We start from the raw sequence: 26818 nt of genomic DNA on the forward strand, positions 1-26818 counted from the left end.
AGACATTTGGACACTGGACAATCTGGACGTTTCTGTTATTGGTCTGGCACAAGATAGACAGGATCCTGTCCAAAGCAGCATCATCTAGGAGGATAAAATGTGAGAAAGCGAACGCAGAAAAAGAATTTGTTGTTTTCGATGTGACAATACCCTCTCCTCCCACTTCCATTCTCTGCTTGAATGGACGTGGTCTGAGATGATCAGGTTAGGATGTGGTCCCGTCAACAATAGTGTTTTTAAGGAAATAGCACATGAACACCACACCTCATCTGGCTGCTCAGCCCTCATCATCTCAGAAAGATTTTCTGTGGCCTCACGACAGAGGAGAGATGTCTACAGGTTTAGCAATGAAACGTCTTGTTTTCTTTCAGCTGCAGGGTACTGAGACTCTTTCGCTTCCTCATCGATGTTTCTAAGGTAATTTATTAGTTGTTCAGGGTGAAGTGGTGTTGAGATTTCTAACAAGGTGATCTCTGTTGGGTCCATCAGTGCAGACATTGTCCCTGTCCACACGGTGTTGCTGCCTTCCGAGATCAATGTACTGGAGGGTTTGTCCCTTTTCATGCTTGGAAGAACTTCACTACCTGGTTGGTCTGGTCGTTGGTCTTGGCTATAGACACAACACTTTTGCTGGATCCAGCACCTTTGCTGGATCTATGGCAAAATAGCCTCAAAAGTGGTACATTCACTGCATTTGTATAAACCCCCAGTCCTCCCTTGATGTGATCTGTGAATTAGTGATCCAGATTAAAAAGCAATCGTCTTCAAGGAGAGACCTGCAGAGATCATGAATACTATATTCCACTCTGGTGGAAGTAAAAGTTCCCAAAGAGAGCTGATTTTCCATCTGTTTTTTTCTTCCTCCCTCTGTTTCTGTTCTCTTAACTGACCTTTTGTAATTCAATTTAGATTTCTATTGAAGTTCTTGCTGCGGTCATTTCATGAGATAGTGGCAGCTTCTGACTGTCACCCATAAACAGCCATCAGCTAATGATGTGGAGGTGTTTTTTCACCAGAACTGGGACTTAACAGGTTTGCTGTGGTATGTGTCTCACCACTACGTTACACGAGCCTCATGCCAGGGAAATAAAGGTACTGCTGCCAAGTTACACCACCAGGTACCAAACCGTCAGGCTTCCTGGAGGAAGTAAGGCCTTTGCTCTGTGCTGCGGATGCTGAAATATTGGTGGATGCTGTGTTACCTCTCTCTTCAGGAGGGAGTCTAAGTGTAAGGGATGGTTGCTCCAAAACCGCAGTGTGTCTGCTTCTTGCACAAGCCTTTGTGACTGGAATCCTTGACCCCACTGCCTGGGGGTGAGGGGCTGGGCTTGTCCGCCCTGCCCCACGTGGGCATCGCCTGCTCGAGTCTCGCCCCCACCATTGCGGAGCACCCGTGGGCACGAGGGATTACAGAGGTTTGGGGGAGCGACTTCTTCATCCCATTCTAGACTCCTTTGCTGCATCTTGGGGAGCAGCACGTGGCAGCACGAGCTTGGCCATGGGGATGTCCTCCTGTGGTGTCCCACAGGGACGTGGGATGGAACCGCGGCCGAAGTGGGAACAGAAAGGAGAAGAAACTGCTTTGACTGCGTAGCTGAAATGTATCTGACAAAAGGAATAATTTGGAGAGATACCATCTCTCAGAACTATACGAGGGAGCATGTGGAGAAATGATTATTTCTTTGCCTTTTTTGCTGTTTCTCGATTTTATTATTTAGTTCTTTGTTCTGATACATTCCTTATTATTTTAGCTGCCCTGGGTAATTGTGTTTTTCCCTTAACTTAGGAAGTTACTTTTAAAAGAAGGGAGGGGGGTGGAGATAAGGCAAAGCTGTTAAATGGGAAATCTATTGCTAATTAAGGCACGGTTTTGCTAATCGCCTTAGAAAGGAAGTTATCAGCTTGAAAAGCCGGGAGTTTATGTAATGAAAGTTAGAAGTGGGTTTTTTCCCCCCGTTTCCTTCTGTCACAATACATTCAGAGATTAAAAGTTTACCTCGCAGACTCATCTTGACACCATTAGACATGATGTCTCTTTGCATTAACTGCAGGCGGGTTCGAGCTGTTCTAGGATATATTTCAGTCTGAATAGTTAAAATTTGGCAAAGTTATAAGCAACTAAAGTCAGGATTCTTTAATGGGAGCTGTCAGCGTTCATCATAGATGTCATGCTGCACTCCAGCTAGAACACTGTCTCCAGGACCCAAGCTAGTCAGTGTCCCTTTTTATATTTATTATTATTATTATTATTAGTGATATCCCAGGGATGAGGGGGAAGCACAGCGTTACGTAAGGCAGTGGTCCAGGGACACCAGTAGTATGGTTTTTCCTGTGGAGATGCTGATGGTTGAGAGGAGAAGGTGCTGTTCAGGGGCAGGGCTGTGTCGTGGCACTCTGACGGCTGGAGGGAGACAAGGGACCAGCCCCAGTTTTGCCTCTGATCTTGGAGAAATCCCTCTCTCTTTTTCTGATGTCAGCTTGATTTGTGTGAAAACCAGATGTTGAGCCCGAATTCCCCCGTATGGCTGGCAGCCGTGTGGAGAGAAGCGGGATGTCTGAGTAATTCCGGCTTCCCAGGAGAAGCAGCCCCTGCGTCGGTATTTTCTGATGAAAATACTCTCCTTAAGTCAATAATTTTATCTTCTGCTTCTCTGCCGGTGGGCACCCTGTCATAGCAAAGATGGTTTGCAGCTGGCTGAGAAGGGAACAATGTTTTCTTAATACGCACTAAACCTCTGTTTACAAAGTTAATTTTTTCACACATTATTTTGCTAGAGCTGTGGTCATGCTTTCCCCAGGTCGTGCTGCCTGGGCTTCAGTGCTGCTGCACCTGCACCCAAGGGAGGGAGCCCAGAGGGGCCTCTGCTCCATGGGCTGAGTAGTGGAGGGACAGCACGCAGTGGAGGAAGCAGCAAAGAGGACTGGGACAAAGCAGCAGCTCCCCATGCTCCGCAGCATCCTTCTGCTTGCTCCAAGTGGCAACCAGACACATCTTCTGGGTTGCTCCTTCCGAGCAAGCCAGATGTGTGAAGCACCACTAACTTCAAGGCATGAGCCTGGCCAGCACCTCTGACGTGTGTTTCTAGCCCTGCTCAACTGGAGAGGCTTGAGCCTGGTATAGCACAGGATGGCCTCTCAGCAGCCTCATAGGTGGTGGCTCTCTGCTGGGTCACCCTTTTCTGCGTGGCTGGCTCATTTGGTGTTGGGTAAGTTGCCAAAATCTGTTTTAAGTAACGGTCCTTGGGAGGAAATTGCTGGCTCTGGCAGACAGGAGCAAAGCAAATTGATAGCTGCAGTATATTTTTGAGGGGAGAAGGGGTCATGGAGAGTAATTGTTCTTAACTACATAACACTTGGAAAATTGTTCCTGAAGCTGTTGAATGAGCTGGTCAAGTGCAGTTGGGATTTTCTTGCTGTCTCCATTACATGCACAAAGGAGCATTGGTACGCTGTGTTTTGTGAGCAGTCTTCCCTTCTCCTGCAGTAACTGCAGGGTGCCTCCTCCCTCGGCTTGCTCGCAGTCCCATCTAACAGGCCTGGTCACTGTGCCAGGATGCTTCTAAACGCTGCAGTTACTCGCGTCCCAGCTGAATGAAGGACGTGTCCTAGGAATGGAGATGTCAAGAGTGCTCCATAAGAGCACTGCAAAAACAACTTGGATTTTGCAAATGGAGGCCTGAAGGCTGACGGCAGAGATGCTGATGTCATGGCTGAGAGGGGCATGTGCACCAGAGAGGCGCCTGGACCTCCCTTGAGGTTCTGCTGCCATATTGCATTATGACAAATCTGATCGCTGGGTTATCCCCAGTGCAGGTCTCTGAGATCCCAGCTGGGTCACAATTGCTTTTGCACCCCCATGACACCTCTGCTCCATGGGGTGCTTCTGAAGGGTGATGAGAAAGCAAAGCCGGGTCTCCTCATCACTGGAGCATAGCAAGGAAGTGTCATGCTAGCCAAAGTTTGCCTCCCGCACGTGCAAAAACTTCTGGAAAGTAGATGGCCCATGCAGTCTCAGCTGTACTCAGATATTTCACTGCTTGAGAGGAATCGCTGTTTTTCCATGCTGAGTTCTTAGAACATATTTTGCTTGAAAAATAATTGCAAATGTATTACCCGCCAGCTTTCTGAAGAACACAGTGAAGATCTCTGGGTGATGGATTTGTTTTCTATTTGTTTCTCTGGGATTTCATCACAGGAATTTAGCGTTAACTGGTTATTTATAAATCCAGGCATCTTTCTGTATGTTTACTTACTCTTGTGCTTAGACTGATGGAGAAGTTATAGAGTCACTGTCATTTACTGGAGGGGAATGGTTCTATTTTTAATTCCGCGTCTTTACGGGTGGATGAATGGCAAGCTAATAGTCGTGTTTAATTTGAATGTCAGAAAACTAGGGAGAAGCTTGAGACTTGCTCGTCATGTTTAACCTGCTGCGTTACATACTCTGTCTTCAAACATTCCTTGGCGTGCCATCCATGCGTGTTTTATAAAATGAAGCGATCGTGATTTCATCCTTTATAAGAAGCAATATAAAAGATGCTGCCTTGTCAAACAGGCTAAACATGAGTTAATTTGACAATACCTTATTTTTTCCGATTGGTCTTAATGTTGCGCTGGCTCTTGATTACCTATCTGCTGAGAGATAATTCTTTAAGGAATTAGCAGAAACAACATGCTGGACTGCTCATCCTGTTAACCCTGTTAGTTGCAGTAAATAGAGTGTCTTAAGGAATTGTAGGTTTATTTGTGATGAGCATGAAAAATGTTAATAGGAAGGTGATCTGTTTGTTGAAGGTCTTTGGTGGGAGAAATGGCTCATCAATAGGGACATAAATGAGGGTTCCCAAATAACCTGCTGCCCTCAGGGTGTGAGTGCCACAGGGGTGAAGATGCTGCAGGTTGGGTCATCAAGGTATCAGCGAGGAGATGACTTCCAGCCTTGCTGGGAGGATGGAGGTCAGCTGAGCCCTTTTGGTTGTCGAGTCTCGCAGCTCAACTCACACGGGCACCAAGAAAACAAAGCCCAGCCTTTCTCTGGGCCATTCAGTGCTCTGCAGTCGTGGTTATTGCACGGATAGATCATCATGCTGAGCTTGCAGGGCAAGTTCACCTCATGCTTTGTGGCCATGGAGGATGTCCCCCGGATTGCATCTCCTGTGCTGTTACCTGTGGGCCTGTTCACATGCATTTTTGAATGTCAGCAGGAACAGAAAGTCCTCGCGGTGGAACAAGCAAAGTCTTCCTGGGGCCGTGGTTTGCTCCTCTGTACACTGAGGACAGTGAGTCCGTGTGTGATTTGGCTGTTTCCCATGTAATAGGTCTCTTTGCTCCTGTTGTTACCAGCACAAATGCTTATAAATGCCTTGTGAAAACAGATTTTTTTAATTTATAGTGAGAGTTTAGGATTTATTTAGGTGGTAGGTGGTCTTTCCTTACATAATGCCTCATTTGAATTAAATTTTTATTGCTCTCTCTGAAACCAGCTTGTGGGAACATACATACCCAATGCCTTCTGGACAATGTTCACACTCTTCTTCTCTCAGGTTATGACAATATGTGCATTTCAGGTTAGTCTGAACACATATTCCAGAAATCTAGGAAAGCTGTCTAGCATAAAGCCACATGAATTATTTGTCTAAAGCGCGGGAAGATGATAGCGCACCTTTAGTGCTCAGACACACTTGCTGGAAAATGACATCTTAGTTATGTCAGAGTTTTTGCATTTAAAAAATAATTATTGTAATCTTAAAATCAGGATAAAGCCTATCAAATCCTCAAAATGACAAAACCAGATGGTGCTGGGGACCTTCTGGGTCTGGCAGTTTTATTCGGCTTTGTGGTTGAACCCAGCAGTTCTGGGAGCACCCGAGGGCAGAGCTTTCTGCTCCTCTTTCACCAAGACACTGAGAAACTAAAGAATAGGGCAGGCAAGAAACACAGGCACTTTGTGTCAAACTGTTGCCTTGGGAATATTCCTTTAAAATAGTATTTTTGTTTTCCTTGGAACTACCATGTTTGCTTCTTATTTGCTTTGCCAGCATGTGGCCTGTTGCAAAACTTTGAGCAGACCTGGTGGGCTTTGCTGGTCAGAGGCGAGCGTGGCTGCGGCTGAGTAGGAGGGACAGGCGCTTCCCTCGTCTCTGAGATCAGCTCTGAATTTGCTCTGGAGGCATGAAATAGTCTGTAGAGTGTTCAGAAAGGTCAAATTGCAGAACAGGAGTAAGATGGGATTTTTTTGCTATGCACCAGCTAATAAGACAGGACTCTGATTTTTTGAGTTTGATGTGGGCTCCCATATTCTGCAGCAGCCCAAGGGGAAGCAGCATGAGGAGGAGGATCTCCCCAAGGGAAGACGTCTCCCTGCTGTACTGTTCCTTACTCCTGTCACCTGGGCTGGGGATTTGCATGTGCCCCGCGTTGGGTGGGCTAAACCCACTGCTTAGAGATTCAAAAGGGCAGGTGATAGAGCCCGGAGGCTCCTCGTGCTGCTGGCAGCGCAGATTGACCGAGGTCAGTAAAATTTCGGGAACGCAGATGGGATGAAAGGTGGTGAGCCTGGAAGGGATCCCAGAATCAATGGGTGTTACAACAACTGCGCAAAATGATAATGCGGAGCAGACTGTAAAAGAGGTGAAACTGGGATTATTAAGCGCGTTTGGCATATGTGTTTGTAACGATTGCCCAGTGCCTGGTGTCCTAGATACGTGTCTTTAATTTAAGATAAATAACCTCTCAGTGAAGACAAACAGCGAGGGAAGAACCCAGGTGTGGCAAGTCTTTCTGCAAATTCCCTTTCTGTGTGACATAAAGAAGATCTCAAAAGATTTTATTAACTTGTAAACTGTGATTTAAGGGAGTTTTAAACAGCATGTGAAAGAAAAATAATGCACAAATGTTTTCAAGTGGCAGAAATCTGTCCCTGCCATATGTTTCCCTGAGTCATCCCTTCTGCAGGAGGAGATCTTGCAATTGTTTCAACTGTTCCAGTCACTAATCCTTTTTATTTAGTAGCAACATCACTGTGAACTCAGCACCCGATCCTGCAGCATGTTAGTACCACGTGCTGGATATACACCTGATGCCTCTAAAGGTGATGAGTTTTGCTCTGGGCACAGGTTAAATTCTTCTCCCTGTGTGCGTTGCCATTGAGCAGAGACCAAACCTGGCCATGGGTTTCCGCTTGCCAAATGGATGATGTGATGCTCTGTGCTTGCCAGGATATTATAGAAACCTCAAAACTCACTGCTTATTTTTCTGTAATTTATATGTGGACCCCTCACATCAGGGCAGAGCCCGATGCTGATGGTGGTGTGTGTTGCATTGCAGGTGTGGCTGTGCGGCGGCAGCATGGAGGTCCTGCCCTGCTCCAGGGTGGCTCACATCGAGCGCAAGAAGAAGCCCTACAACAACAACATCGGGTTTTACACCAAGCGCAACGCTTTGCGGGTGGCCGAGGTATGGATGGACGACTACAAATGGCACGTCTACATTGCGTGGAACCTGCCGCTGGAGGTACGGCCATTGCACCCTATCCTAAGTCTTTACTTTATTGGGTTGAAAACTTGAATTCTAGAGCATTTAGTGCCCCTTGGTGAAGGAGAGTTGTACATGTCCTGGGTCACAACCCCAGCTGTGGGAGACAGCAGAGCTCCCTCAGCTTTGATGGAGATGCTGCAAAACCTGCAGACTTTGAAGGAATTCCTACCGTTCACATCAGCCTTTTTGTTTTCGTTTCTAAAAATTAAACCTGTACTGTAGTGTTTATCTCCCCACTGAGTGTTTTCACAGCGTGAGTTTATGTCATGATACTGCTCCACAGATGGAGTCTGTCTGTAAAGTCAAAAAGTTGGCAAAAGATTATTAGTATCAACGTCATTAGTGCATGAGGTTTTTTCCTATGGCTCGGACAGGTCCGTGTCACGTGCAGCCCAGCTCGGGTTTCCAGCTCGCAGATGCCATTGCTGCCCCGAGCTCACTGGATGGTGTGTGGTCCAGCCTGGGCCATTTGCTTCCCAGTCAAGGCCATCAGCACTTAGAAACTGTGTCAGAGGTAAAGGATCGGTGGCTCACAGAAGGAGATCCCTTCCCAGCAGCACAAGGTGCCAGTGCTCCAGAAACACTCTCTTTAAATAGCTTCAGTGGTTATATTTATTTCTGCACAGAAACAGTTAGATTTCCTTAGATCTGACACATTCATGTAAATCCTGATGTCTCACGGCATAGTGCATCTTTGGAAAACCATGGGGTCCTGCCAGCAAGACAAGGCGACTGTCCCAGGAGGCACATCCTGTACGTGGACCTCTTTAGGTGTTTCTCAGCACTTCTGCGGAAAGCTCTGTAGGCTCCAGGAGGATTTTATGCAGGGCCAAGGCAGCTGCTTGGGCTCCAGTCTCTGTGCAGATTATGTCTAATCATGAAAACCAAGAGCCTCTCCTGCCTTCCAGCTCTGAATGCTGCCTGGAGTGCACTGGGAGCACCCCCCACTGGGCCAGTCCCCCCATCTCCTGCCTTTGGTCCTGCTAGAAGAAGGAGGATGGTGGGGAGGGGAAGGCAGTGATGCTCTCCAGGTTATGGCTGGCATGAGGATTCGGGGAGCCCTGGGCTGCTCTGTTCAAGTGCGAAGAAAAAACATTGCCCTCAGTGGCAGACCCCTGTAAGCAGTTACTTACAGCCAGCCTTTGGGCACTAAAAATGAACTCCAGATATTCATACCTTGCAGATCACAGCCCTGCAAAGAGCTGCTGCAGCCCTCATCCTGCTGCAGCAGCATCCCCAGCTGGCAGCACTGTGCTCTGGGGTGTTTTGAAAAACATAAAGCATAAAAATGTGAGCTGCTGCTGCTTTCTGAGGAAAGATTACATCTGGGGAAAGCTGCTGGCATTTAGAGCCACCGTAATCGTGACTTCGTACTGCGTTGGTGAACAATGGGTGCCTGGGAAGGGCCCATGAGCTGCCTGTGCTGTCATCTTGGGGTGGTGGAGAGTCCTGCATTAGTTCATTGCTGAGGAATAGAGATGGGAAGAAATGCTGTTCACTCAGCAAGCTGTGGGAGTGCACTGGCTCTGATGGGCACTGGTCCAGTGCCCGTCAGAGAGGCAGAGAGTTCCTGCAGGACTGAGTGTTTTCAGGTCTCCCTTAAATATTGGTTGAAAGATCCGAACGCCCATAGGTAGGGATCGTAAATTACTGTGGGTTCAGCCCTGGCCCTGGGTTGATTCGTTCTTGGAGATGAGGCACCACACTCCTGCCCAGGAGCAGCAAAAAGGGATTAAAGTTCATCGGGAAGCAGGAGGTCCTGCACGGCCCGGAAAAGGCAGCGTCACACGAATCAGCACCAGGGATGGGTCTGGGGAAACAGATCTGTGTTACACTAAAAACAGTTTGAGGTTTTTATATAGGTCTTCCCAGTAAAACTGAGATTTAATTTTAGAGAAGTCTGGTTTGACAGGTGGCATTGTGAAGCGGCTCCTGGATATAGACTGAATTATTTTGTGATACCACTGTATTCAAAACCAAGCCAAACCTCCTGCCCTGAATGTTTCAGGTGCTGACTGGTTTGTGGTCCCACTTTGCGCTGTGTCCCACCTCGCCCACTCAGATTTCAGCCTGTTCTACCTGTCTGCACTGAATCATCTTTATTTTTACCTGTGAGCTACCAGTCACGCATTAAAATGGTGTCTTCTCTAAAGCAGGGTGAATAATTCATTAGAAGATCATTACAAGCATTGTAATGGAAAATTGCTTTTCCAGCTGTATTTAATGATCACTGCAAAAGACAAGAGCCGGAGCTAAACTAGACTGGAAACCTGGAGCTAAACTAGAGTAGAAACCCAGTCACGGAGTAGGAAGGCGGAAAAGGGGCTGCAGTGCGCCTTTGGGTTCCTGCGCCTGGCAGCTGCATTAGTTCCCCCAGTTCTGTAGTGGAATAAAAGGTTAAAGGGGGGCAGCTCTCCTCAGCCCCTGCTCCCGGCTCCTGTAAGATTATTCCTCAGGGGACAGATACTGTAGCTTTGTCTGCTTTTAAATCTGCTCAAGCAGTGGGGTTCCTCTGTGTCTCCAGGGAGACTGTTTCACCGTGTAATTGTCCAAATTGTCAAGAGGTTTTTCTGAGGTTCAGCCTCAACTTCTCCTGTAATCTTTACCCTTTATTCTTAGCTATCTGCCTCTATTATAGATGAATCTCAAACCTGCTCCCTTTTTTTTTTTTCTTTCTTCTCTACTGTTACTTTACACCTTTTAGCTGTGCTGGCCTCTGTAGCATCTTGGTAGGGTCACACACCCTTGGCGTGTGAGGGAAGGCTTTTGGTGCTCCGTGCACAGACAGCGGTTTGTGTTTCTAGGATTCAGCATGTGATCATCTTTCAGGTTCTGCTGTATATTTGCTCTTAAGCTCTTCTGAAAGTCCTGTACATCAGTACCTAAAAGGGAGGTGAGATCTTTTTAAAAATACTTTGTTGTGCCCGTTGACAGATTCAGTCTTTCTCGGACGGATACAAAGCCCAGGGCAGTCAGTGAGAAGATCCACCTCTGTTCACAGTGCGCTTCTCATATCTCCTTCAAAACCTTTTCTTCTCCTCTTGGGTTCTCTTTTCTAAATTACCTCCCAGGACCAAAACATGTCCAGCGGAGTCCGATAGCCACTGCAAGGATGCCTTCAAAACCCATGAGACAACTACACGCCTCCTCCTCGCTGGGGCTGTGAAACCCAAGTCTTCCTTCTGACTTCTGCGAGGATGCTTTCAGCTTGGACACACGTGATAATATTCCCTGTCATGGCCTCTGCCTGGGGTTGCTCAGCCATTCGCAGTTTCTGGGTGGCTCAGAAGTGGTATCAAACATCACTGAAACACGTTCATTTTTAATCTTTTTTAAGAGTAACTGTTCAGCAACATGCTGTGTCTTTATTTTTAGAATCCAGGTATTGACATTGGGGATGTTTCCGAGAGAAAAGCGTTAAGGAAGAGCTTGAAGTGTAAAAATTTTCAGTGGTACCTGGACCATGTTTATCCAGAAATGAGAAGATACAACAACACCATCGCGTATGGAGAGGTAATTAAGGCTGAGCAGTCCCTTCGATCAGACTGGTAATATTTACAGCTGGTGAGTCTCTGGTGAGAAATAGCCTCAAAGGAGAGAAGTGGGAATCAAAACCTCCTATTTGTGTGTAATTATATAAATTTGTATAAATCTGTTCACAGTTCTTCCTAAAAGCCTGTGTTGGGATTTCTTTCTGATCTTAGAGATTAGTAAAATATTTTAATACCTCATTTACTGAATTGACAAAAAATTATTTATATTACCCATTGACTCCATGGATTAAGCAGCTGTATATATATTTTTAATACATAGTCATCTCATAAAACCCTTTGACTTCAACTCAGCCTAATTCCTTACAAGGTCTCTGTAGGATACAGTGTGTTGTCACAACAGCTTAAGGATGAGATAAAGTAAGGAGACTTAATTCAATCTCTGCTGGCTTTGAGACTGTACCGGGAGTAGAAAAACAGGCATTTATGGGAACTAATACTAGTCTGTGGCAATAGGTCTCATGGCATAGAGGCAGTTTGAGAAGCTTCTTGACGCACAGCCTGAGCACCCCAGACGGGCATTAATTTTAAGAAAGATTTGTTATCGAAGTTATTTAGGCCTTCAAGCTCAAACCCCTCAAAAAGCACCATTATCAAAGGTATCACTGTTACTGCAGTGGCCCTACGTGGGGAGCCTGGAGAGAGGACAGTTCTGCATTACCAGACCTGCTGGCTGGGGTTCAGCGGCCGTTTGGCTTTGTAGCATGAGCCCAGCACTGCAACGCTCTCTCCAAGGTGTGTCCTTCAGAAGTTGGTTGCTGGTTTGCGTCCCCTCCTGCATCCCCGTGATGATTTGAATGTGCTCGCTGGACTTCTGTTACCTGCCTTGTTGAGCTCTTTGAGATTTCGATGAAATACCAGTGATTCTGCATTGATTTCAGGCTCCTGGCAACATGCTGACGGCAGTCTAAAAATATGTTTGTTACCACCACACATGACCAAATGCAAAGAAAAACTGTATTCAAGGAAGTTGGCTCCTTTGGCTGATGATTATTATATAAAAGCAATAATAGTTAGGCCCATGTATTTAAAGAAAACATATGGCACACTAAACCTTTCTCTGCCTGATTATGCCTAGTGATACAGCACTCTATATTCTTTCTATAGCAAGAGGGGCTGGAGACATCAGTTTATTGCCTATCTCCGAAGAGGCAGGGCCGTATAACTCTGCACTTTGTATTTCTTACAGCTTCGGAACAACAAGGCGAAAGACGTCTGCCTCGACCAGGGCCCGCAGGAGAACCACACAGCAATACTGTACCCGTGCCACGGCTGGGGACCGCAGGTGAGGAGGAGCCACATGTGCTGGGAGCAGGCAGTACCTGGCAGAGCTGGATGGGCAGAGGTCAGAGTATGGGTGTGCAGCTTGTCTCTTGGCTTCTCTCTCATAAATATATAAGGCCAGCCTCTTGTTAACACCTCAGCTATACTGGTGCATTTTCCCAGCTATTTTCTCTATTACCATAATTACACCAGAGCTGCAAGTAAAAGCATGATCTGAAAAAAAAAAAATCTTCCAGGTGAGGGTAAATAACACTGAACAAAAATGGCCAGTGAGCAGAGCAGAGCGTACAGAAGCAAAACATTTTAAAACGTTTCCTTTCTCTTTCACCCAGCAGAACAAAAACGTCCCAACTGGGTAAAGAAAACTAAGAGTGCTCTTGAGCAGGACGGTAATTAGCCACTTCAGCTTGGCTGGGATGTACCGTAGCGTTAGTTTTCTAGCACTCCTTTTGCCTCTCCAAAAGTTTTGGAGCAAACCAAAAAAAAACTTCTTATCCTAACTTTAAGCTAATTGGAGTTTGAAAATGATCATTCCCAGATTCACCCTAGGTCTCTTTCAGAGGATTAGTGGGTGTATCAAATACTGAACTGTGACGATGAATGGATTCAGCCCCTCCTGTAGTTTTATCTCTTTCCATGTTTTCAGAAGAAAGCAGCAGGGGAGTGCTGCTGCTTTGATTGCCATAAGAGTTGGAACAAATCGGGGTGCGACCCCAGCTCTGACCCTGCTGGCATCTGTTAAACCAGTGGCAGACTCTAGGCTGGACTTTCAGGATCTGCAGCTCCAGGGATAATTTACCCAGTTCCCCATTAACTTTCCCTGTTTGTTTTTTTCTTACCTCTGCCCATATCCTCACTTCAGCTATTTGCCTAAATCCTGTGATTTCCTTGTGCTTCCCTTTCCGTATGGTCATCATCTCGTCAGGCAAATGTCTCAGCACTGTGTCCTTCTCCCCTACAATATTTAAGGAAGGAATAATTTAAACATTCTGAATACCCCGATATTGAACAGCTGTGTGAATGCCAGAGATGAGTAAACTCTAAATGGAACCAGAGCTTTCTTTAATCCATTGGACACTGCAGATATTGTCAGTGTAGCTCTTTCACAGTGCCCGTACAGCCATATGTGGGAGGAGAACCTTACAAGGGAGAGAGTTGCCTGAATTTGCTAATTTTCAGGTGGGAAAAACATATTAGAGTTCACAGCAAAATCTTGTAGTTGTTCCCTGGGTGCTGGGAACATGGGATCCCATTCCTGGGAGCATTCCTGAGACAAGGTCTGACTGTTTTGTCATGTCTGGAGGATTAGTTCATCAGATCTGAGTGAAAACCTGGAGCATTAATCAGGGCTTGGCAAGACAGGATGTCAGTTCCCTATTCTATCATGGGCCTCAATTATTGCTTAAACACGTGTATTTTAATTCTCCACCTCCAAAGTGAGCCTCATTGGCCTGAGGAGGAGTTGAAGATTGAGCTGGAGACCAGTGGGGACATGGAGCTGCAGGACACTGCAGCTGTGGCAGCCTTAGTGAGTACCTGGGGTCCAGCATGCTCAAGGAGGTTCATTTTCAGCTAAAAAAAATGTTTAGTCCAAGAGACGGGAATGTGTGAAGAGCCCATTCTCACGATATGGTCACCCTGGGTTTTCCAGGCTCACCAGGATTAAGTAGTCCCAAAGCTCCTCTGAGCCTGAGTTGCCAACTTCAGGAGCCACCTGAGGCCGGGAGCCAGCTGTGGGAGTCCTTCGGGATAGAGACAAATCTCACTTGGTTTATCCTTGCCTTTAAACAAAGATCAGTCAACTGTGGCTGATCGAGTCACTGCTAGATATAACCTAGCAGTTGCTTAAATGCACACCAATTCTTTCTGAAATGGCACGAACTGTCTTTTGGACTTTCTGGATGGAAACTCAAACCTCTAAGTGCATTATAGTATGAGAAACTGAATTAGCCTGACATTGTCTGCTAACCCTGGGCTTTAAGATGAATGGCTAAAGGCAGGTTATTTATTTTTTTCTCAACTGTTTTTGTGATTAAACTTAACAATGTTTTCTTTTCCTGCCTGACGTTCTGACGCTCCCTCCAGCTTGGCTGTCACGCAAGCTCAGCACAGATTTTTCTTCTCAGTCTTCCACCTCCTCATTGTCCTTTCCCTCTCCAGCTGAGAGCCAGTTCTTGGCAGTTCTTTTGTTTCGTGATAAATGCAATTAGTTTAGCTCCTTGAAAATGGTTTCTTAACGTAGCTATCAGTGAATGCAGAGGGTTTGAAATCAGCCTTTTGCAGAATCACGGGCGCCACACGAAGGAAATTGGACTTTTGCTGCTTCTGTTTAATTAATGGGCTGTGTGTTTTAATTTATTGCTGGGAATATAATTAGAAGTAGTGTAAACACTTGATTCAAATAGCTCACTTGTTTGAGAGAGATATATATATAAAAAAAACACAAGGAGCTGCGATTTCTTTCGAGTTGTGCAGCATCTGGAAGCTCACGCCATGGTGCCTGTGCTCAGCGTTCATGTAGTCTCCTAAACCCGCCTCTTCTCTCTCGGGTGCTGTAGCCCAGCCACGCTCAGGTAAATGCATTTGGCAGGGAAGGAGGCGGTTCTGGGGCTGCAGCGAGCAGGGCTGAGGTGCAGGCTCCTTGCTGGTGTTTCAGTGATGTGAGGACAGCGGTGTCGCGGGTCCCAGTCCCTGCCACACTGGCTGATGGTGGGGTTTTGCTGGAAGTCCTCACTCTTACGTCCATCCACAAGCAGTGCTGCGGGCTGCTGTGTGTCAGTAGCTGAGCAGCCTAGCTCAGAGCGAGGGGGGATGACCTGCTCTGCAGGGAGATTTGTCCTGCTCAAGGCAGGACGGCTTGTATTCTATCTCGAGCTCCTGCTCTCTCTGCTGATGAATGCGATCGGTTTAAACTTTGTAGTGTGTAGCGTTCAGATGGGTGCGGTGAGGTGCTATGGATCCCAGACCTAGTGCTCAATGCAGACGACATCTTGGCTTTCCCTCACAGCACCTCTGTTGTAGCATCTCTCAGAAGGAGAAATAGTAGTTTTTTCTCTCGTTTTCCCTTTAGCTTTCCGTTGTCTCTGCTTTCATTCACTTCCAGGTCAAATCATTATCAGCTTTCATGATGAAGTATCCTTTTATCCTGTAATTATATTGAGCCTGCTCGTGGAATTTTTTTTTCTTCCTGATGGCTTCATCTTTTAAGCAATACATCATGAGAACACCTTGCCGTAATGATATATTACACTAATAATATAATAATACCTCATTGGAGTGACAGAACTATGGTGATATATTAAGGTGATAGAAAGCACTATAATACTATAAAACTTAAGATAATGTTCACTCAGCAGAGCATTTCATTTAATTATAGGATAAAATATGTTTTGCCCATTTAAACATCGGAACTTGAGGACAAAACCATCAATACTGAGATCGTCCGGGACATGGCAGTATCAAGGGTGACAAAATAGCACATCAGATTAAATTGTGTTAAAAAGAAAATACCGTACGCTTTCCTTGTGGTTGCTAATTGATGATCTACCCCGCGCAGAAAGGAAGCTAAACAACCCTAAATTATTTTCCAGTAGAGTCAATGAAGGTCATTGAGGCTTTTATTTCCCAGGTACTAAGATGTCTAATTAACTTTCTCCCATCCCCAAGACGCAGCCAGCCAGAAACAGTAATCAAAGAAGATGTATTGGTGGTCCAAGCTTGCTGATGGGAGACCAGCCCCAGCAGTGCCGCTGGCATGCGTATGGCCATGCCCTGCTCCACTCTCCCAGCACCAGTGGGAGCTGCGGGTCACCCAAGGCCAAGCAGCCCTCCCAAGTGGTACCTGGAGGTGGGAGCTTTGCAAGGTGCAGTTTTAGCTGGAAGGGTGTTCATAAGAGGCTGTGGGTATGAATCAGTGTTGATGTCTGGGGATGTGGCTTTGGGCCACTTGCATTGATGAAGGGATTTCAGACCTCATCAGTATTAACCACTTTTAAATGGTTAGCTTGTTAATATTTTTACACTGTTTCTCTCTGGTCCTTTCTCTTGGTCTTTCACTTTGTTTCTTGGCCTGTGCCAGGCTGGGTAATTCCTTGAGGCATTTCCTCAGGCTGGTACCTCCATGTTTGTCTTTATCTTGCTGGATTGGCCAAATCCCTCTGCTCGTTCAGCTTGTACCTGCCTTCGTCTGTCTTTTGGAGGCTGACAAACCTGCTTAGCAGGCAGTGAGATGTAGGACAGATCACTTTAAAGGACAGATACAAGTTTGGGGAACAAGAGAACAGAATTTAAACCTGGGTGAATTCAGTGATTTGCCTTTCTGCAAAGCCACGAAAACATAGTTTTGATACATTGAAGCATCACTGGATTTAGCAGGGTATCTGGCATGGGCTGCCATTAGCTTGCTGTGGCTGGACTGCACTTCTTCATGATGAAATCATTTCCTTTGAATAAAGACAAGCTTTTATTATTTTTAAGCACCATGATGACTGTGTGAGGAAATCATTGATGTCTGCAAAACAGCCGTGGGATCTCCAAGCGAGTAGCCTTCTTCAGACACTTGCTGACAGGCAACTGTTTTGAGATGGTCAGCAGTGAAAGAATGAAGAACAAGAGCGACAATCCTCGGGAAACTATTTATCTTAGTGCTTCACTTCCCACTGGCATCTTGTGGCTGAGACCCCCAGCACGCTCTGGAGAGGAGCAAAATTACAAAAGAAGAATTAAGGCGTCAAAGGCAAAATGTCCTGAAAGAAAAAAATTCTGTAAATGTCTTACGAGTGTGGTGGAGCTTGGATTCATGAGTTGGGTGGGATTTGAGGGGAATAATGCTCTCAGTTTTGATGGTTGGACAGGCTTGAAGGCTGCAGTGGCGGTTTTGAGCCTTTGCTGTGCTCGGTAGAGGAGATCGGGATTAGGCAGTGTGCTAGATCCAGACGCGTGTTCAGGGCGTGATTTGTCTGGCTATTAGACATAGTAAATGGCACAACTAATAGATGCACTTGATGCATTTTTCATAATACCCATGTTTGCTTCTCAGCTCATTTTGTCTTCCTGCAGCCCCCACCCCGCTCCCTTCCTCGGGAAGGATTTGGGTTTTGCTCTACTTATTTTTCCCACCACATTAGGCAATAACATGTAAGAGCAGAAATCACGTTGCCTTGTGGGCATTAGGCCAACTGTCTGAAGACAAGCTGCCAAACATCATAAAGAGAGAAAGTGTCTAGCACACTAATTAAGTACATGGAGGGAAACATTTTGGAAGCAGGAGGAGTAACTTGACTGCCCATTTGGGACCTCTGGATGATTTCTTCTGTCTGTCATGGAGCGGGCTTGGCTTTTTTTGTCTTTTCCTTTATTTACCTTTTTCTTTTTCCAAGACAAATAGCCTCATCCTCTGTGTTGGTGCTGAAATACTAATTCAGATGAGTTGTATGGTTAAAAACAGTGTCAGGCTGAGAGCATCATCTTGCTCATCGAAACAACAAACTGCTGAAAACAAATACTGTGAATGTGAGCCTTCAGCTGAGCTGGAGATGCTCAGGGAGGCATTCCCGGGTTGCTCCAGCCTCATGCACAGGGCAGCTCCCTTGCTGGGAGTCTGGCACAGCGTGAACTGAGCTTGGTGGTGGATAGAACCACTATCCTGTGGGCAGGCTCCCCATGCCAGGAGGAGACGGTGAATTGGTGGGAGAAGGAGGTGGTGATGGTTATGGCTTCAAGCTCTGCAGGCTGCCCTCCTTGCCATCCCCGCTGCAGCAGCACATCACTTCAGAGGAGGAATTACCGTGGTCTGCCCTGCATGCACCTCTCTGTATTTATACCACAGCTGAATCCATCTCTGGGAGAGGATACCATTGGCAAAGGGACCTCGGGGAGATGTGAAGTAGGGTCGAGAGGGGTTGCTTTGGTACACAACATGTTGGCTAAAAGTGTAACCCCACCAGCTGCTGGGAGCAAAGCACACCAGGCACCCATCCCGAGGTGGGTGGGCAGCACGGGGGCCAGCCAGAGGGTTCAGCATACCTACACCTGCAGCAAGCATCGCTGCAGGAAGGCAAAACCAGGCTTGAGCACCCCAGCTGTATTTGTGGTTACTCGCTGGAGTCGGACCCTGACACGTTGTTTTAACTTGATTTTCATTGTTTAGTTATTCTAACTGAGATGATAACCCAAACTCCCAGTGTGATTTACTGTCTCTTTTTAAGCATCTGGGTCACAAATATGTTCAGTTAATTAATGTGCTGAATACTCGTTATTTGTCTGCTAGATAATGGGTTGATTCATAATTTAAATAAGCAGCTGTGTATATCTTTCCCTTGAACTATAAAAGGCAGGCCACTGTCAGTCATTTCTCTTCACTCTTGAATTTAAATCTGTTTAGGGAAATATTTTGGTGGGATTCTTTAAACTCTGCAATTGGAGGAGCCCTTTGTGTGCAGCCCTGCCACCACGGTGGGGCTGTTTCAGTGCTGTCACTCAGTGCTGCCTGCCCAATGCCCCCAAGACCATTGGCAGCCAAACGGGTCCCTGGGAGCCCTGGGCGGTCCAATGAGGGGGTATTGCAGGGGTTAGCTGCAATCCTGAGCCTTTGCTTCAGTGCTGAACCATGGGCGAGATTTGGGCTTGCATCTCAGAGGAACTGGGCCAATTATATATTGTCTCCCTTTGGCCAACGTTGCTGCCCAGCTGCTGTTGGAGTTGCTGGGGAGCTGTGCCAGACACACCAGCAGCATCGTTTTCAGGCCAAAGCAAGGCTGGCTTGCCAAGCATGCGAGAAGCCACGGGCGAGGCTCTGGCCAAGCCAGCTGGCTCCAGCTGAAACCAGGGGAAATCACCTGTTAGCCCAATCTGCAGAGTGGTGAGGCCCAAAGGACGCTGGAGGCATCTGCCCCATTGTGGGGTAAGGCTCAGAGTTATTCTTATCCCTTCTCTGAACCCCAGTTCTTTGCCTGTATCCATAAAAAAGCCCAAAACAACAAGAAAAAAAGGCTGGAGAAAGTTGGTTTTTTTCCTCTTGTCAGTTTTACTTTCTCTGTGCACCATCCTCACAGTTCTTACCCTGGGGCTCTACAAACTTGTCCTTTCCTCTATTGCTTTTTAATGATGCTCCGAAGATACTGATGCTCTTCTTTCCTTCCCTGCCCCCCAGCTCGCACGCTACACCAAGGAGGGTTTCCTTCACCTCGGCGCCCTCGGGACCACGACTCTTTTACCCGATACCCGCTGCCTGGTGGATAATGTGAAAAGCCGCTTCCCTCAGCTCCTCGATTGCGAGAAGGTCAAGAGCAGCCTCCACAAGCGCTGGAATTTCATACAGGTTTGTTACGGGTCTGCCATCAGTGCTGCTCCCCTGTGTCCCACGTGGGCTATGGCATATCGTCTTTGGTGTGAGACAAAGGACGAGGACAAAGATGAGGACAGAATGGTCTGTGCAACAGCAGGTGCCAGGTCCTAGGGCAGAGAGAAAAGGTTAAAAGGGATCGGGGCGTGGGCAGTATTTTAGGGCAATTTCCAGGAGCAGTTTCCCTTGGTGCTACCCTCAGGTGTATGTAACCTGCCCTGCTGAGGACTTCCAGATTTCTGTGTTTCTTACAGATAATCTGTGCTGAAATACATGAAAACATGGTGCTTTTGTCCCAAAGCAGAGTGTAAATAATACATGTTCTACAGAACTGTCACACCTTCTGAACGCAGGGGTGCAGCCACACTATTTAAAGGTTATCGATGTCCTTTGGTTGCTGATGCTGCAGTGATGCTGCTGCTCGTTCAATTCACGTTGATTGTTTTAGGAATTATTTTATTGTTTGAATTGCATTACCGCCTGGGTAAGTGCTGGGTGTTTTCCAGCAATGCACAAGGATACGGCTGCACGCCGGGGCACCACATGGACCTGGCTCGCTTCACAGGCAACCATGTCTTTGATTTTTTAACTAATTTCCCCATATCTTTTAATTTTTAGAATGGAGCCATCCTCAACAAGGGAACGGGACGATGCTTGGAAGTGGAGAACAGGGGCATGGCTGGCATCGACCTGATTCTTCGCAGCTGCACAGGACAAAGGTGGACGATTAAAAATGTCATCAAGTAAAGGGTGGAAGAGTCAGAAGAGTTTGACTCCACGCACGACTGACTTGGACCGATCTGACTGGACTCCTTTGGAAAGGACGAAATATCAAAACAGAGCTTTATTCATGTTATTAGGAGAGGACATGGGGGAAACGGGCATTTGTCTTTTTATTTTTTATTGTATATTAGTCTCCCACAGCTGATTCCAACTGTGTGAAATTGGGTCAGAACTGCTATTTCCTTCTAGCAAGCACTCTAAAAGGTACCACTTACTTCTGCTGGAATGACTGTAATAAGCTCATGCAGTCTCGTGAGCATTTTACTGACAGGAATTGTTGCTTTCCCAGACAACTCCAAGCTCTCCCAAAGAGCCAGGTAGGTTTGCACCACGACTGGTGTTGGGAGACCCCGGGTGCTCCTTCCTGGCAAGCGTGAAAACTGATGTGCTTATGAGACAAAAAGGTTGCCAAGCCCCAAATGAGCTAAATTTGGAAGATGTGTTTTGCTAGGTCCTCTCTCTGTTTTCCCTTTCTTGCTCCTGCATCTTGCAGCCCCTTTCTTGAGCAGAGCAAAGTGGTAGAGGAAAAGCTCACGCCAGTAGCTCCCATGAATCTTTCCAACCTTTAATCACAGATGTCATCAAACAAAATCCTATTGAATAAACCCCCTGATCTCCCATTGCCCCCTCTCCATCGCCAGCATGCTGCTGTTGGCCAAACCAGCCCCATGCAGCACCAGTTCCTCCCATGGAGTCCCCAAATGGTTTCCCTTTGGAAAAGACCTCAGATGTCTGCCTGCCCTTTTGGGTGTCTGTTGGACTCACGCACGGTGAGTAAGGCTTGTGGAGTGCTTCCTGCCCCACGAGACCCTGCGTAGCTGCAAATCCAGCTTGTGCTCCCAGTGGGGCCACTGGCCTGGCACTGTCTCTTGGAGACCCACCTTTACCCTATTTTTGCTCTTTTCTTGTAGAAGTGGGGATGGACGTGCAGGTGTGTGCAGCAGGCTGAGAGCAGGTAACGCAAGAGAAAGTTCTACTCGGGCTTCCCTCCCATGGAGGCTACAGGGTTTGTTTTTAAGGCATCCTTACTCAGAATGAAGACTTCAGTAATGGGTAGTCTCTGGAATTTTGTAGCAGTGGTCTCTTCCTGAGGCTTGAGCACGCCTATCCTGCCTGATCATGTGTGACTGTGGCCAAGGGCCACCCAAACAGAGCGTGGCAGAGCTATGGTGAGGTAAGGAAGGGAGAGGGAGGGCAAGAGGCCAAGAGGCCAACAAATGGCAGTTTGGTTTAAATTCTTGACCTTGAAGTCACTTGAGGCTTGTTAATATGGTGGGCCAATCTCACCTGCTTTTTTTTGGCCCACAGTAATCTTGGCTACCAAATCTATACAGGTTTGGGGTCCTGATGTCTGTCTGCCTGTAAAAGGGAAATGTGGTATTGCAAAGTTGTTTTAGATGGATGCTAGACTGATGGGTGGATACAGGCTTCGGTCGGTGGAGAGGAGAAGCCAGCCCATCTCCTGTCCTTCGCACAGAATAATACTCTCTCTGCTTGCCCTCTGGCTAGGGTGCACTAAAATATATTAATATATGAGATAATACGTGTAAATATGTTTCCCAGAGCTGGGATGTGCACAGAGTTGTTTGCTGCAGAGCACTCATGCCTGTCTTCCATTTGCATCAGGATGAAGCTACCTGTATGTTTAATGAGTTTAATTTTCATTGCCATGCAGCAGGTTTACAACTGATGTTTTAGTAATTTATTGAACAGAAGCAGATATATTTCATTGTTCCTTCTACAGCAGCGAGCATCACATAGGACTGATTGTTCATTTAGGCTTGACAAGACTTCCTCATCCACTGGGGTTGTCTCTGAGTTTTTTTTTCCCTTGCCTTCCTTAATGAAGCAAAACCTCTTAGTTGTCCTGAATTGCAAATAGGGATTCAATGTAGAATTTTGCTCTCTTATTCGCTGTTGCGTCATCTCTCGTGTAATAAATTTTAGCACTTACAAAACCAATATGATCACAATGTCTTTAGGTGCATGATGTATTTCCCCTTGCATTTGTTGCTGCCTTCTAAGAAAAGCAATTTACTGGCAAAGTGGACTCCAGGAAAGCCTGAGGCATATGAGACTGCACAGTTAATGGTCAAAATGGTAAAATGCCCTTTAATTGAGCAATCAGTTTGCTGTCAGTCATCAGTGGAAGCCACATATTTTTTAGTGTTGGGAAAAGCCTGCATGTTTCAGGATAAGCAACCAAAAAGCCCTTGGATGTTGCCTGTGCTATAATTCACAGTTCCCAGTCCAGCTCTAGTCCTGCTAGTGCTCAGGGTGCCAACAGATGGGCTTTGTCAGATTTAATTGTGGTGGTATAAGGTGTCACCGCCCCCAGCCTTCCATCTGCTTCAGCTGCTGGAGGTTTCTGTCCCCAGCACCGGCAGGGGACAGAAATGAATGTGTGGCTACACCTCAGCTACCACAATTGGCAGGATGTACTTCAGCCACCAGGCAGGAGCGACTTGCTCTATTTTAACACACGGGATTGTCAGCCAAAGTCACTCTGGGATGCCCACATCCCCGCTTGGGAGGCAGCAGCCCCTGGCAGAAGCTGGATGCATCACCAGCTGCCTGGTGGTGTTTGTGATGCCATTGGAGGTGATGTACGTGCTCTTGGGAGCTTGCCCTAAGGCAACACAGGATGACCTGGCAATGAGGATCGTGTTGGTGATGGGCTCTCAGATCCTTTAAAATGCTGAGGTTCAGAGATGCCTTTCCTTCATGCTCCATAAAGAAAACAAACGCCTGGATATCCAAAAGGAAGGGGAGGCTGGGAATGAACACTTTGCTGCAGGAGCCTCGGGGGCAGCAGAAGCCCTGCGGAGGTGGTTTGCCCTTTCGCGCTGGTGTATATAGAGTGCTTTCAATGACTGAAAAGCAGCAGCATGAGTAAAATCAGGGTTAAAAGTGAGAATTTAATCTGCTGTGTCCGTGTAACTGAAGTTCTGTTCCGACATTGGTTTGTGACATGCAGAGATGATTGCCAAGGTGACGACCCGAGGTCTGCACCCTCCTAAACTGTAGAAATCTGTCTTAGAAATCTGGATCTGTTGCATCTTGTGCTTTTCTTTAATAATATGTTAATTGCTTTAAAAAGTGATATCGAAGTGGTTCTTATTAAATATATGGTTTGAGCCTTGCCTCTTGAGTGATTTTAAAAAGATTCACTGCTGATGAGATACAGAGGCAGTCATTCTTCTCTGTTAGTTATTTAATAGAAAAGTGCTGCTGTTTTAATGGAACTTCCTTTTTAAAAAGAAATGGAAATGAAGGAGAAATCAAGAGAGATGACCAATGCAGATTAACCTCCTATTTCATCCTTCCCTGCCAGCTGCCACTCACCCAGGTAATGCACTTGTATTCAAGAAACTGGAAAGAGACATTATGTGGTAAAAAAAGCATCACTTGCTTGTGTGTTCTGTGCCCAGCGTGGGTGTTTTGAAATGGACCTGGAGCTCGGGGCACTCCTTGGACCCGCTTTCTTACATCCATATTCTGAAAACCAGGTTGGCCAGTGATGGTGTGTCCCTGTAAGGACAGCGAGCTGTGGGTAGGTGTGTTCCTGTGCAGGAGGGAGGTGTAGCTGTGGGTGCGTTGTGTAATAAGAGCACTGTCACAGTTCTCCCACCTGAGCCAAGGACACAGCAGGCCGTTAGCATCAGTCCAGGTAAGCGTGGCCTCCAGCCTGGGGCCTGTTTGGTGGTGAATAGAGCTCCATCATGGAGTGTCCCGTGTGCAGCCACAGCTCTCTCGAAGGATGACACAAGAGGGAAACCTGCGCTCTTGTTTGCATACATTTTACACATTCAGGATCTTCTAAAGGGGAAGGTCCGGGTTAGAAGATGGTACGATTTGATGTGCTTTACGGTGGGTCGAAGTCAACAGTGAGCTCTTAGTCTGCTGATCCCCTTAAAAAAACCCCTTTGTGTTGGCCAGGGCAGAAAGCCAAACTTCCAGAAAGTTCCCTCTAAGTGCTCAAATGAAGTTAAATTGCTGTCATTTCTGTGTCCAACTTTTAACTCACGGACCTCCAATAAAAAAGTCTCTCTGCTTGATTGCTGGGCACTCATCCACCGCTAAGAGAGACAGATTTCACCCCTCTGCTATGCAGTGTGAAATTAGGCATTTGGAATCTCCACAGCTCATCTTTGCAGATGAGAAGTCAATTTGCATTGGGTTGGGGAGTGGGAAAAGCATATATGATCACTGGGAGTCTTAGCTGGATTTCCAAGGTCATTGGGCCGAAGTATTAAGGGCCCTTTGCTGTCACTGCTAAACCAAAGTGATCTGTAGATGTCCTTTAAACATCAGAGTAACTTTGTGCCGGCTTTAGGGACGTAAGTTCTTTTAGTCCCCCCTGCCCAGCATGGGAAAGCTGAGGGGCTGAGCTCTTCTGCATTCTTGCTGAAAGGCCAAGACCTTGTAGGTGGCCTGATCCTATGTGTGGGAAGGAGGTGGTTTCTGGAATCACTGCTCTTATAAATCAAAAAAATCTCCAAATTATTAAAGGCCTTAAATTTTCCTGCAGGCAGGAGCCATGCAACGTGCTGAAGCCAGTGAAGTTGCTCAGCTCACTCAGATTTTTAGTAAGGTAGTGCTGGTGGGACTGGGGTCTCAGCTGCACCTTTTGCTTCAAAGCCACGTGACAGCGTGCTTCTGGCAACACATTCAAATAAAGTAACAGCTTGAAATCCCAGGTCAGTGGTCTCCAGTCCTCCAGGATGTCTTGTCAAGAGCAAGTGGGTTAAGTGTGGCGTCCCACGAGGACTGCTGTGATAAATAACCTGCTCAGCAGCTGGGTGCACCAGCTGGTGCCACCCCAGGCTCCTCACCCTGGGGAGGTCTCACCTACGGGCTGAGATAGGAGTTTATAGCAGAAAAAAAAAAGGGTCGGTTCCTATTTACAGGACCGCTAAGTCTGGGTTACTCATGCAAGCCCCAGTGCTTTGGATCGCACTTGGAGCTCAGGTACCTGCATGCTGGTTGTGCTCAAAGCAGTGGTATTTGTTGGGAAAATAACAAGCCAGGCATTAGCTCCATGGCCTCCTAAACTGCTAAATATTTATTTTGAAGGAATTGCTACCTAGAACAGCCATCCTCATCCTCTGTGTCAAGTGTTGTTCCTGTGAAAGAAGGCAAAATAACAAGCAGAAAGACTGTACGAGCTGGAGAGCTTTCCAGGGGAGGAGTTCCTTATTTTATTCCCATCTGGTGGCTCTGAGATGTGGTGGGTAATAGCTCTCCAAATGTCTTTCCTGGCAATTGTGATTCTAGGTTTTACTGTTATAGACAAGTATTTCATAGTTAGGCAAGAGCCCGTGCAGGAACTAATTTCTTATTGTGCTCTTCAGAAATCACAGCCGGGAGGAAAATAACAGCAGAGTGGGGACAAGGTGATTTGCTGCCTTGAGATGCAGAATTGGCACCCAGCACTAAACCGGTAACAACTTCTGGCATTTTGAGAGCAGAACAGCTACGGTGAGGATCCTTTCAGCCTTGTAAGCTGCCCTGGAGGAGGCTGGGTCCATTTTGGAGCCAGGTGGACCCTGAGTTTGACCTTGCTCTGCCCCATGTCCGCTTGCCCAGCTGGGACTCCATGCAGCTCCTGGAGAAAAGCAGGGGACAAGACAGCTCTGGTTGGGGGAGGGAGGGAGGAACTATGATGGAAAGGAGAATTGCCCCTTGTCATTGGTGATTTTGCAATGACTCGGCATCTGAGGACCTGTTGCACTGTTGGAGGGGTTTCTCTGGGCAGAGCTGACTCCAGGCCAGGCAGCCTAGGACGCTATTGCCCTGGGGTGGGGAGGCAGATGGTTTGGGACCAACCCTTCCAGCCTTGCCTGTGGGGCTCGGCCGTGACCTGCTGCCTTTGCCCACTCTCCCCCTCCTTGTCCTATGGAGCTGCACTGGGAGGAGGGAAAGCATCACAGGAGCAGCATCTGCTGTGGCATTGCCCTCCCAGGGTGCCTCCACGCTCTGCTTTGCCCTTCGACTCCAGTGTCATCTCACTGGTACCTTCACTCTCTTCATGTCTTCCACTTTGGTGCTACTTTTGTTCCACTTTCCCTTTGTGTTTAGTGCTGTCTTATCTTTAGTTTTGTGTCTGGGGCTGCTTTACATTCCCCTCTTTGTTCTCAGCACGAGTTTGCTCCATCTCTGTCTTCTCTTGTTCCTCCATGTGTTTTCTTTCGTTTGCGCTGTCTTTTCTTTATTATTTCTTTTGACTTCTTCCACTTCTGCTTTTTTTCACTCTTAATCTTTCCTGTTTAATCTCTCTTATTTATTCTTATTGCTGCAGCAGCTGGCACCCATCCTGCCT

General features: G+C 46.9%; 1 protein-coding gene across 1 annotated transcript; it reads left to right on the forward strand.

The window, feature by feature from the left end:
• The first annotated feature begins 7326 nt into the window (after window positions 1-7326).
• On the forward strand, window positions 7327-20822 carry LOC104492055 (putative polypeptide N-acetylgalactosaminyltransferase-like protein 3). Its single transcript, XM_010134557.1, has 5 exons — window positions 7327-7512; window positions 10912-11049; window positions 12277-12372; window positions 19522-19689; window positions 20332-20822. Exons 1-5 carry the CDS (start codon window positions 7348-7350, stop codon window positions 20458-20460), a joined length of 696 nt encoding a protein of 231 aa, XP_010132859.1. The 5' UTR covers window positions 7327-7347; the 3' UTR covers window positions 20461-20822.
• Window positions 20823-26818: the final 5996 nt, after the last annotated feature.

This window comes from Buceros rhinoceros, unplaced genomic scaffold, assembly GCF_000710305.1.
Source record: "Buceros rhinoceros silvestris isolate BGI_N320 unplaced genomic scaffold, ASM71030v1 scaffold10244, whole genome shotgun sequence".
In the NCBI taxonomy this organism is placed as follows: Eukaryota; Metazoa; Chordata; class Aves; order Bucerotiformes; family Bucerotidae; genus Buceros; species Buceros rhinoceros.

What these genes read in the sequence shown, in the direction of transcription:
- LOC104492055 (XM_010134557.1), top strand. Translation starts at nt 7,348, where the DNA reads ATGGAGGTCCTGCCCTGCTCCAGGGTGGCTCACATCGAGCGCAAGAAG. An exon ending in ACACCATCGCGTATGGAGAG is followed by an intron (nt 11,050 to 12,276) that starts GTAATTAAGGCT and finishes TATTTCTTACAG; the next exon opens with CTTCGGAACAACAAGGCGAA. An exon ending in GCCACGGCTGGGGACCGCAG is followed by an intron (nt 12,373 to 19,521) that starts GTGAGGAGGAGC and finishes CCTGCCCCCCAG; the next exon opens with CTCGCACGCTACACCAAGGA.